The sequence below is a fragment of the Gigantopelta aegis genome, chromosome 10, assembly GCF_016097555.1.
Source record: "Gigantopelta aegis isolate Gae_Host chromosome 10, Gae_host_genome, whole genome shotgun sequence".
In the NCBI taxonomy this organism is placed as follows: Eukaryota; Metazoa; Mollusca; class Gastropoda; order Neomphalida; family Peltospiridae; genus Gigantopelta; species Gigantopelta aegis.
In genome coordinates this window covers 40,311,449-40,324,801 of record NC_054708.1, presented here as the reverse complement: position 1 = coordinate 40,324,801, position 13,353 = coordinate 40,311,449, and the positions used below count along the sequence as shown (strand labels likewise).

Sequence of the window (13,353 nt, the reverse complement as noted above, 5' to 3'; positions counted from 1 at the left end):
TTAACCCACGACACACAAAACACTCATTTACATACATGCAAATGCTCCCAACTTCCTTCCCAAACATTTTATATACATATCTGTTAAAAAAAAAAAAATAATAAATCTCTATCGCTTTTCTTGTTTATAATATTATATTTCAAACTGTCATATTTAGTAGTAAGAAAGAAAATAACTACAACTGCAGTCTTCAAATAAGTAATATTAACAGATATAACATGTCAAGCTCCAGTCACACTGTCACGATTTGTGATGGCAAACTACAATGAATATGCTTTTGTGGAGAAATTCGCCAACATCATTTTGATTCTTCAGTCATTTGTAGTTCTTTGTAGTTCGGCAACACTTTCATGAGGCGCCATGACAGTTTTGAAATGTTCAAAATTGTCATGACTCCAACACGAATGTTTGACATTCATTGTGTATTCGCCCTGTATTCCTTCTGCGTCGTTGCAAATTTTTGCACTTTGTTGAAGTTAGTTCTAGTTCTTTCTGCTTCCATTGTGATTCTTTTTGTCATAGACAGCAAAGTAGAACGGTGTCAGGATGATGCGCAAAGGCGAAGAGCGATTTAACAACGAACTACAGAGAATCAGTGCAACTTTGCACTAATGGAAGAAAGAACTGCAACAGAAATCAATGCAACAAGCAACGATGCACAAAGAAGTACAAAGAATTACAAAGAATGCAGAACCACAATGACAATGTACAAAGATCTAGAATGATGCAAGTAGACACTGGATGATTTCGCTTTGAAGGGTATAAAACAGGAGGCCCAAATCCCCGGCCAGTCATTCATCTGATCGGATGCCAGGAGGCCACAATCCCGTTGGACCTCTGCAGCAAAGTACCTTTGGACCTCTGCAGCAAAGCACCTTTGGACCTCTGCAACAAAGTACCTTTGGACCTGTCGACCTCTGTAGCAGACCCGGTTGTTTCAGTTTCAACTCTTCACTATGTGGTTATTGAAGCCACTCTGCCTCATGTTGGTTGTCATCACCCCTCTTCAGAGACTATAACTAGCCCACGACCTCATACAGATAAAGTTGTGATAAATGCAACATGCACATTGACATATTCTAACTTTTATTAACACTACCAATCAAAAATATTATTAACTGAACCATGTTTATTACAGCCATCCACTGTTGCACAATGTCCCAATGTCATGACCAATATGGGGTGCAATAACACTCCTGTAGTCTGACCATACGATGCTTGGTGTCAGATTAAACATGCTTAGATGCTTCTACATTCTCTGTAATCCGACATTAAGTCACGTGACCAACTTGGTTGGACAATCCAAGTCTCTCTGTGTATACGTATTTTAGCTAATAATGTTTTTTTTTCCTTTTGAAACTCCTGCTCCAGCAGGCTCAAAACAACCAATCTGTGGCCCGTCTTGTGCAACATTGAGATCAGCGCCGACAGAGAGCGGAGGAGAATGTGGGTGCGAAAGTGGATGCTGTGGCGACCTCTCTACGGCATGTATGAGCAGCTTATGCAGGAACTGGAGCATGAAGACATGGCGGGGTTCCGGAACTTCATCTGGATTGAACTGGCCAGGTTCTACGAGCTGCTGAACTGACTCAGTGACCGTATCAGGAAGCACGACACCTGGTACCGAAAGGCGCATGAACCAGGCGTCAAGCTGTCCATCGCCCTCCGCTACTATGCAACTGGAGACATCTACCACTCCTTGATGTATGCCTTTCGTGTTGTCGTAGAACTCAGGGTAGGTCTGCAACCACTCCACATTTCCCTTTCCTGCTCATCTGTAAGGTTAAAGGCAAGAGCCTTCTTCCTCATCTTCATAATCACAAAGAGGTCATCATCATTGGAGCGCTGGATGCTCCTCTCTGGGGACTTGGCTTTAGACTCAGGATATTCCTTCTCCTCTCCACCACTGCCCACCTCGCTGCCAGATTGTGTGTCAAGTGGGGATGGTGGGGGTGGTGGTGGAGTCAGTGTCCTCTTGGTTTTCATCTCCCCCTCACAGGTTCCCTTGGATCCTCTAGGCATTGTCAAGAAGATGATAAATGAAGAGCAGCGTGGATATGTGGCACTGGTCAACTGCTGTACGACTGACAACAGCCAATGAAAGCCGTGGTTTTTATAGCATTGCCACAGTTCATTCTAGTTTGTTCCGCTTCATACCAGTTCTTTGCAGATCGTTGCGCTTCCGTTCTTCGTCTACCTGCTCCGTTGCAACTCATATTACATCGTTGTATGTCGCCGCCTAATATGTCCTAGTTTGTTCATGTTCATATCGTTCTATGTCATTATGCTTCGTTGTGCTTGGTGTTAATTCTTCTGCATCCGTTGCTATTTCCTTGTTCATTCACAGATGTGTCCGTACTGTGTGGTATTGACTCGCTCCTCAAACCAACCAGAGGAATTTTTCGCCTTGATTCGCCATCTAATCCGTAGCTCCACATTCGCCCTAATTCTTTGTAGTTCACCATCACAAATTGTGACAGTGTGACTGGGGCTTAACATTTTGGTATATTTTATTTCCTATAAATTAATTTCCAATTATAAAGGGTAATGGACACTCCCAAAGTTGTCCGAATGCTTGGTTTGAACTAGCTGATGGGTTGGAATAGACAATGGTGCACCAATGGTGATCAACCCATCAAGATTCTACTGTAATTCCTAAAGGTATCTTTGAACATTTACGTATTAGTAAATGATAACTCTTAAATGTGCATGATAGGGATAACTTATCTACTAATGCTGTTTGATTCAGAGCCTATGATATGAACTCATTATTAAAGTCCGAAAAGAAAATGTTAACAACTAATATAAATTGCTTTCCTACTTTTATTTTTTGTTAGATTTTACTCACATTTCGTCCAGACAGAAATCTTGAAAACACCATTACAATGACACAGATTCCACATACTAGATGATAACCATGTCAGCTATATCGACTTCACTGAAATTGCATAGGGCAAAAAGCATGTAATTTTGTGCCGGCTGCCATTTTGACTTTTTATGGAATATTCTCCAAGAGGGGTGAAAGGATATGACTTAATCTAACAACATCACAACATGTTATGATATAAAAGCAAACGTGCTGACGTCATATTAATTTTTTTGTATTAGTATTTGTTTGTTTCAAGATACCATTAGAGATCATTGATTTTATATAATTATGTCACATACTTTGGGGACTTTCACCTCTCTTGAAGAGTATTCCATTAAAAAAGCAAAATGGAAGACGGCAGAAAACTGCATGTATTTTGCCCTATGCTATCTCAGCGAAGTTGATACTAGCGACATCATTATAGTCTCATATGTGGAATCTGTGTCACTGTAATGTTTTTTTCCCAACTTGTGTCTGGACAAAATTTGGGGGAAATGTAACAGTAATTAAAAAGATAGAAGAGTAATTTATTGTAGTTGTTAACAATTTGGTTTGGACTTTAGTATTAATAAAACAATCTTTCCTACTTCTGTTTAAAAACAATAATTTATATAACTGACATGTATGCACTAAAACAAACCACAAAACAACTTTTTATATTAGTTACTGAACAATATAATTTAGCAGATGTATTAAACTAATCATTTATATGTACTTATGTGGCTTGACAAGTCCTGACAAAGTATGTGCCAAAGGGTGGAATAGCCCTATCTCACACAAATAAGTACATATGAATGATTATTTTTCTACCATTCACTAAATGAAAATATATATTTATTTTTTTACAAATATTCCAAAATTTTAATTTTCATTTCTCGTACTAGAAGTATGAACCACAAATAACATGATACTTTACCTATCACATCTTATTTTATTTGTTTTGTTACAATAAATAAAAACATCATATGCCAAAACTGCTTAGGCCGACATGATCATGTGGTCATGCCAGTCTAATAAACTGTATCATATGTGGCCAGGCGAGATTGATAAAACACTCGAGGTGGTGCAAATATTAAAACTGAAATGAGGTTTGGGGAGTCCCACAATTAAATTGGGTTTTTTCTCTCATCCATTCAGTAAAAGATCCCTTATTATTTTACATGAACAAACAAAGATACATGAAGCTGAAAAAGTAACTTCTTTCCTTTGATAATTTTATCATAAATAAACCACACCATCTTATTTGCCATGTTTGTTTCATGTGCTAAATAACATATAACAGTGCATATTAACAAGATAGCTTTTATTTTGGTTTTGAGAACAAAATATTGATCTAAAACTACTGTCACATCACCAACTCGCATTAAAATATATATTAAGAGTGAACACGTGGTAGCCCATGCAGGACAGATTTATTTCATATGGGCTGACGTCAATATTTAACAAAGAATAAATGTTCTAAAATGTTTGTAGTAAAACAGTTACAGTGTCCTGTGACAGAAACATTCAGAACAGTTTTCTGTTAGTTCTACGTGCTTCTTTCATGTTAAATATTCTTTGTCTTATATCGATAGCTAAAAAAACATGAAAGAGCACACTTGGTAACAAACGTGACATATTGTCTACCTCCTCAGTGATGAACTTAATATCTGTTATTCTCAAAACTCAATACAGATAACAATTCACAAATGTTAATATCATATGCAACTTACAAGGGAAACTATTAGACATTATTTAAAGGGACATTCCTGAGTTTGCTGAATTGTAAGATGTTTCCGACTAATAAAATATTTCTACGATTAAACTTGCATATTAAATATATTTTCTTGTTTAGAATATCAGTGTCAGTATATTCAATGTATTTCTGGGCGTCTTAATATTTATAAGAAGCCCAAACTGGATTTTGTCTTCAAATAATTTCATACGGACAAAAAAACACAATATTTTGGGAAATAAAATGAAATTTAATCTAGTACAAATATTAGAACGATCAGAAACACGTTTAATATACAGCCACTAATATTTTATGCAGAAAAATATATTTGATATGTAATTACAATCGTTAAAAAGTCTCTGTTAGTCGATAACATCTTAAAAATTGCAGCAAACTCAGGAATGTCCCTTTAAGAAAGATACTATCAATCGCATCCGAGTACCATGTTATTTATATCCCTCAACATTATTTTACGATATAAACATATGCAATCCAAATATTAGTGATAAAAACCCTCCACCAACCTCCATTTATTTCCCTCTACTGTAGATTCAATTCTTAACTTTAAAGATTTAATAAAATATAGGTTTACATAACAAGTGTACAATTTTAGCAAAATGACCAACTGAACAATCTATTTTTTTCTGTCCTTCCATTTTTCAGAAGTCATGGTAGCAGTATACAGTTAGCTCCCTTTGTGTACCCTGGCGTGCAAAGAGTTCGCTTGTTGGTTTTGCACACATCCATTTTTGAAGGCTAATTATTTGGAATAGGATGTAAATCTTAAGCTTAGTGACAGCCAAGGAGTTATTTTCAAAAATAACAATTGTTTGTCTCCAGCAGTGCAAATGGCTTAGCTATAATGAGGCTTGGTATTCATACACTGGATTTTCATTGTCACAAAAGAGTTATGCCTGAACCAGCCTATTAACGGGAAATGGTTTATATACACTGTAATGTTTTACCTTGTTCAATTTATTATTAAAATCAACCAACAAATGTTAATACTCATGCCAGTTAAGAGATTATATACATGTCGTACTCTAATGTTGATATTCTTCAGATACATCATAGGCTACACCCGTAAACCGGGCTATTGTTTCTCGAAATGTCAAGCAGTGTGCTGTGTAACCAGTAAAGCATTGTTAATCCTCGGCCACATTCATTTCAGTAATGCCACAAAATACTAATTAATACTTTAATTATAACATAATGGCACAGTATCTACTACTTAATCATATCAATTTTTAATAAAACATACAACTGTTTTGTTTAAATTTTATTACCGGAAATAGTATTTTATATGGATGTAGTATTTTATTATGATTAAAACGGAGTGTAAAATTCGGAATTGAAGCCGGAACTGGCGAAACGTTACGAAATGTACCGATAAATGTTCACTTTGCCTATTTTTATTAAACTTCTCCCCTTTCATCTGAGAAGGGAGAAGTCACTTCTCCTACTTTCATCAATTCTAGATTACGGCCTGAAGTCCTCTTTATAATTATGACCCTTTTTGTAATTTCCTTCACACTAAAAATACCAGCATCTTTATTTTTAAACCATAGGTGGCCATTTATGATGCCATGTGCTCGTATGCATAAATCTCAGCTGAAGATTCACAAAAAACTGTGGTCTGCATCCGAGTACCATGTTATTTATATCTGTCCACACTATTTTAGGATATAAACATATGAAGTCCAAATATTAGTGATAAAAACCCTCCACCAACATCCATTTTAAATCCCTCTACCGTAGATTCAGTTCTTAACTTTAAAGATTCAATAAAATATAGGTTTACATAACAAGTGTACAATTTCAGCAAAATGATCAACTGAATTTTTTTTTTTTTTTTTTGTCCTCTCATTTTTCAGAAACGTTGAGTCCTATGCAACCCATCAAATGCCTACAGCAAAAAGCAAATATTGGAAAAAACCCTTGAATATAGTGCTCAGCAAACAAGTGCCATGGAGAATGAAAAACTCCACAGCATTGTTGATTGCCATGGACAATAGCAGGGGTTCCATATGATATAGGATAACTAACCTCTCTGTGTGAGTAGCTCTTCCTAGCTGGCACATAAACAACCTCCTCTGTGTACACAACCTCCTCATCCTCATCCTCTGCAACCTCTTTTACAATGGAAAGACCTACAACAAAAAACTGTGTGTGGAAATGGAATCTTCATTTAAGACATACCAACACTGAGAATATTCAGGACAAGGCTTTTGGACAGTATGCATATTCAGTGATATTTAATGCACACTGTTGCTAAATATGAACAAGAGAACAGGTAAAATGTGAAGTTTAATATCTATAATGGGTGCAACCACTTTGCGATGCCTCTGGTGGTCAGGTTGTTACATAATATTTCCTGGGTTTTTGGGGGGAGGTCTCCTAAGTTCAAGGGCCATAGCTCTGTCAAAAATGGGTAAATTGCCATGAAAGTCAAATGTGTTCTTATCTGTAACAGTACATGATAAAAGTTATATTCAAAAATGGGTAAATTGCCATGAAAGTCAAATGTGTTCTTATCTGTAACAGTACATGATAAAAGTTATATTCAAAAATGGGTAAATTGCCATGAAAGTCAAATGTGTTCTTATCTGTAACAGTACATGATAAAAGTTATATTCAAAAATGGGTAAATTGCCATGAAAGTCAAATGTGTTCTTATCTGTAACAGTACATGATAAAAGTATTCAAAAATGGGTATTCAAAAAGTCAAATGGGTAAATTGCCATGAAAAAGTCAAATGAAAGTCAAATGTTTCTTATCTGTAAGTACAGTACATGATAAAAGTTATGTTCAAAATTTTAGCTCAATATCTTGAGGCATTGTCAAAAAAAAAAAAAAGTGCTGAAAACTAAGTATGAGACAGATGGACAGGCAGACAGACAGACAGACAGACAGAAGGACAGGGATGAAACCTATGGTCCCCTCGGGTTAAACACTGAAAAAAGATGGTATCTGTGCTATAGTACATCATTTTCACGACAGATAATAGTAATAGTAACCTAATGCCATAAAAAATGTTTTATTGATGGCATAACAATAGTTTTAAGTATACAACTGTCACAAACAAAATATTTATTTAAGAAAGTATATACTGAATTGATAAAATGACTTGGTTAATTTATCTGTTCTTCCAGATGCCTTCACCTGTGATTTCTGATTGGCATGTGGTATTTAGTATTGTGATGTTTTGTTTTGTTAATGGTATGGAGAACATATAAACAAATTAAAGACACAAGTTACTTCTTCTCTGTAATTTCACAATATATAAAATTAGTTTTAATGATAAATTATATAATCTACTAAATGAATTACATTCATGTTTAGACTTGTATATATAGGATTAAAGCTAGTGTTATTAGTGCTCTTACATTAATTTAAGATATGTGAACAGAGATAAATTAATTAATTTTTAAAAAGGAAAGGAATGTGTGTTTAACAACACCCCATTACAAGTGTTTAGTTTAATGATTTTTGGTGTCTATCATATGGTTATTTTGAAACTTGGTCTAGAGTCAGAGTGCAGACCTGCTGCTGCCACATAGACCTCCCGGCAAGTGCTCCAGTCTTCACCCGTGTTTGACCGGCCTTGGTGGCGTCGTGGCAGGCCATCGGTCTACAGGCTGGTAGGTACTGGGTTCGGATCCCAGTCGAGGCATGGAATTTTTAATCCAGATACCGACTCCAAACCCTGAGTGAGTGCTCCGCAAGGCTCAATGGGTAGGTGTAAACCACTTGCACCGACCAGTGATCCATAACTGGTTCAACAAATGCCATGGTTTGTGCTATCCTGCCTGTGGGAAGTGCAAATAAAAGATCCCTTGCTGCCTGTCGTAAAAGAGTAGCCTATGTGGCGACAGCGGGTTTCCTGTGTGGTCCTTAACCATATGTCTGATGCCATATAACCGTAAATATAATGTGTTGAGTGTGTTGTTAAATAAAACACTTCTTTCTTTCTTTCACCCTTGTTTCATCATTTCTAGAAGGTTTTTTTTAAATTTTTTGAGTCAGTGCTGGTTTCTGATAATTTATTAATATTTTTAGAGAGAGAGAGAGCGAAAAAAAAAAAAAAAAATTGTTTGTATAAATGTTGTTTTGAGGATACTAAATAGATACCATAAACTAATACCATCCATCTTCACTTGCAAAAATAATTTTTTTTAAATAATAATAAATAAATAAATAAAATGATACATACACATTGCAATTGATTTTTGACACTTTAAATATGGTTACTATTCAAGATCAATGTTGACATTGATTTTATTAACAGACTTCTTGTAGGAATTGAGGTTGTTATTAAATTACACTTTTATACATCATATAAACAGTGTTGCTAGTTCGGTATAATATAATGAAGCCATAAATGTTGTCTTTATAATGACTGGTTGTGTAAGTCTATGTCTAGTTGTTTTCATTGTTCACCCAAAACCAGTATTGAAATAAGGTCATGGTGCCGATATTAGTACTATCTACAAATGACTTTCAACTGGGTGTTTAATTAATTTGTGAGCACTTGTGGTTGACTGCCCAATCAAGCTTGTTAGGATGAACTGCCATTGTAGACAGTAGTGTTCTGCTCGCCTACAGTCATTAGACTAACAAAAGAAAACAGAACATATCACCATACTGTTGGTGGACAATGATGGCAGGACATGGCACCCTTCTATTTATTGCCAGCTAGAACACTGCTAAACTACTACAACACCGCACCTTTAAAACTAAAGTTTAGCAGTAGTTATTAAATTGACTCGAAAGATGTATGTCATTTATATATTATTTTCAAACATACATTCCAAAATTGTCCACAATAGCAATTAATCCTCATAGCATTGGAGCCTGATTTTGTCACTGTTTGCAGCTATCTTTAATATTTTGGGTATACAGAGAAATTTAATATCAGTGCAGGGATGAAAGTGGTCCTTGACAAAAAAGGCTGAAATATTTTTCAGCTGAGGCTAACTTTCATCCCTGCAGTATATAATTACTAGTTTGCAGGTGGGTGTATGAACATTAAATTTAAGACAATTATTGTTAATCAAAATTGTGATACTGGTCAAAATACCATTCATTTTATATACTGACTGTTGTAGGTATGGTAGAATTTCATTGGTTTCAGTGTTGCTGAGGTCAGGTCATAGGGCTTTACGTGCACATTCAGAGCAAGCTGTTGTAGTGCACGCCTGTTCTGGGCACAAGAGCCAGCCTTGGCCAGCTCTTCCGTCCAGTGTTGCTTATTACGTACCAATACTTATAGGTGCAATGAACAATAACAAATTAGGAATCATTATGTGTAGTGTCATTTCAGTCTTCAACACTTCTCAACATGTTTTAGCACCTTCGATCACTTGACAACTGACCAGTCACCAATCACATCATTGCTTTTGGACTATTGTATAACTGACTAACTATAGAAAGGCAAATGACAATGATTGCTGTACAATGTTGTAGCAAAGCTTTTAAAACACCTAATGTTGCTGCAACTGACAATAACAGACATGAATGTACCTGGTGTAATGCTTGCACAAGGGATGCCAATAAAAAAACAATTCAGGTATGTGTGTGCAAATTGTAGATAATTCAATAAAATCAAGACAAGATTTTTAACAAATATTTATATTCTTTTGTAATATGTAATGCAGATAACATTTTGGTTTCATACAAAGATATAAATAAATTAATGTAAATCATTAAGTAACAAGAGTACTGGTGAGGTACATGATACGCCTGTCACGAGTTTGATTGAAAACTATAGATATTAATGAATATGTTATGGGTATGATTCAATTCTAATTATGTGAAATCTTTGCAATGGAATGGATGAACAGTTTGTTTTAGACCAACTACTGATAATACTGTATCCATTGGAGAAGATGCTGTCTAATTAATGAAGTTATTGTTCTTTATTAGATTTTCCTACAATATTCAGAATAAAGACAAAGTATTTGATTTATTTGTATCACAGTGACCTAGTAATAATACGCGACACAACACCATCCCAAGTTGTTCATACATGTCAGGTTTGATGGTCCTGTATGCATCTGTATGCAAGATATGGTCTGGACAAGAAAAAGTTAACAGACGGACGTACGGACAATGCCATACCATAATACAACCCATCATAGATGGGCGTATAATGATTTCAAATTAAAAAGGAACACTATGGTAGCCGAATGCTTGGTTCAAACTAGCTGATGAGTCAGACAAATTATGGTGCCCCAATGGTGTTTCACCCATCGAGATTCTACTGTAACATTATTCTAAACTGATGGATGCTTTTAGCATCTTTTGCTTTTAATAAACTATGTAGCAAGTTTTGAAATCCACTGACTATTGACAATTGAATTTTTTTTAATTCTACAACCACTGACAATGTAATAAGATAATGATATTCCAAAGAGATAAAACATATAACTCCATTCAATACTATATCAGTAAACGAGACAAATACCCAATATGACTAATGAATTACTACCTGCATTCGCACTTGCACTTTTCTTCATTTTAGAATGTTTATTGGAAATATCTACAGAACGATTATCACGTCGAAGTAATTCTTCATTATCTTCACGTAATCTGTTATCTGAAAATTATTAAATAATAAACATACATACATAGTATCTATCGTTTGATTAATGAGTTTTAAAAAAAGAAAGAAAGATATAATATGCCAATATTTGCTTCCATTTATAATATACTGGTAATCATGGGCTCTCTTTATTGTAAATTTAATTTTTAGATGACCAACAATTACTGAAAACTTTAGACCAGATTATTATGAGATGTTCTACTAAAACATATACTGAACAGCATTCCCTCAGGTTTAAGCACATTAATCTTTCAGGATCTCACACATAAAAGGTGAGAGAAAGAGTCTACAGATAAAAAAAACCCCATAGAATACAGAATAATGAGGGGGGAAATATCAACACAGCATTAATGACTGTTATCAATATTGTGACTATGATGGTCAGCACTGGTCAAGCCTGTCAGAAGGTTGTAACCAGCACTGTTGCTGCCAATCTCTTAAAACCTTATGTGAACGTAATACAGACGAATTTCACTTTGGCATGTTATATCTACCACTCATAAATTTCTAGGCAGAAGCCTGGTATCTGGTACAAGTTTTATTTCCCACTTAAGTTACCCAGTTGATCCTCTTCCTCATCTTCCAACGGGTCATATCTGTCTGCGATTCCCTGACCATCATCTGTGATATCATTCGTACTAAAGCTCCGCTGTAGATGGCTTACTAGTTTACCATGGCCCTGTTAAAGAAAATCACGTCTCATGTTTACTGACCAACAATTTCAACAATAGAAATATTATTACATACAAGTACCCTAAACAATTTGGTTAAAATAATTTCCACACCACACAAGTGATTATTGCTATAGACTAATTACTGACCTATTTATTGTAGATTGCTGACACTAATCAAATTGTCGAAACCATGTTGACAAAAAAAACCCACCCTCCCTTTTCCTTTAAATGTTCTTTTAACACAAAAAATATTTTTAAAAATAGATAAAACAAACTATGATACACTACTCTATTATTACTCTGTTATGTTTTACCCTTAACTATCTTTCATCTTTTTAAAGTCAATTTCAGCTTAAGTAATATTTTCCCATGTTAAAAATGTACTGTTTCAGACTTGCCAGAAAGTTACTTCCCTTGGTCTTACATATACATCCAAAAGCTGTTTTACCTTTAGACTACTGGATTAATGTTTAACAAAAACCATGTTGAGTGGTTACAAGTTTATAATTTTTACTCACATATATTGATTTAAATGTTTTATAAATACATAAAATAAAGTTCATATCTGCATTGGTAAGTATTATTTTTGTGGATTTTTAGAAGAAACTACGATTCATCTCCCAATTTTTGGAGATTTTTGTTGTTGGTAAAACTATCAAATTTATTATCAAATTAGCTGTCACAATCAGCTAGCGAAAATACTTGCCAAAAACCACTTTTTCAATTAAAAATTCCAAGGCATTTTCCATTGAAAAAACTAAATTTAAAAATACAGTTAACAGAGTTGTCTTCCATTTCCTGTTAATAAATTGTTTGCGTTGAGTGTTGTGTGCAAAATGCCAGGAAATATGAATTGGGGAATGCACTGTATACAGTGTACAGTATGTCGACTGGTGTGTCATCGGGCAAGATATCTCACCTGCAGTAGTCAGAAGATTAAATTGGCCAAATAAATTGATCTTGACATGAGTCTAGTCTAAGGACCAGGCACATTCATTGTAGGAAAACGAAAGTATGTTTCAAACGACTACTCAGCAAAACACAATTGGTGACCTTGTTTTGTACGTTTGCAATGGGTGCACTCCTTTCACCTCTCCTGGCTGCACCAAGTCATCGACTGGCAGAGATGGAGTAAGTCCTGGACAGTCTTCCTGTTCACTCCATTGCTGTGCGGAGTACTCTGGTTCTCCGGGAGAGTGAAAGGAGCGCACCCAATATTACACCACACTATGTTAATATATACTCAAGTAAGACATAGTTTTAAATTCTAAAAACAGAAAAAATATTCCAATATTTTCACTTACCTTGAGTGCAGTTCTCATCATTGCATTTGTTGCAAAATGAATTCCTTTTGTTCCCAGACTGAGCAATGTGGAATAACTCTGTTTGCTGGCTTGGGCTATCATTTCATCTATGTCCTGTAAAATACAACTTATTTTTAGCTCAAACAGTTTTCTTCAACTTGATTGTAACTTCAGATTCATCTGAATTC

General features: G+C 35.1%; 1 protein-coding gene across 2 annotated transcripts in view; it reads right to left on the bottom strand.

Annotated features, from left to right (window-relative positions):
- The window catches only part of LOC121383177 (receptor expression-enhancing protein 1-like), a 52,979-nt gene that overhangs the window by 13,037 nt on the left and 26,589 nt on the right, over positions 1-13,353 (bottom strand). For both annotated transcript variants that reach the window (XM_041513023.1, XM_041513024.1), the window contains exons 5-8: positions 13,166-13,279; positions 11,746-11,866; positions 11,074-11,181; positions 6,630-6,733 (exon numbers count right to left, since the gene is read on the bottom strand). In XM_041513023.1, the coding sequence (XP_041368957.1) occupies positions 6,630-6,733; positions 11,074-11,181; positions 11,746-11,866; positions 13,166-13,279 (447 nt within the window). The remainder of the gene's footprint in view (positions 1-6,629; positions 6,734-11,073; positions 11,182-11,745; positions 11,867-13,165; positions 13,280-13,353) is intronic.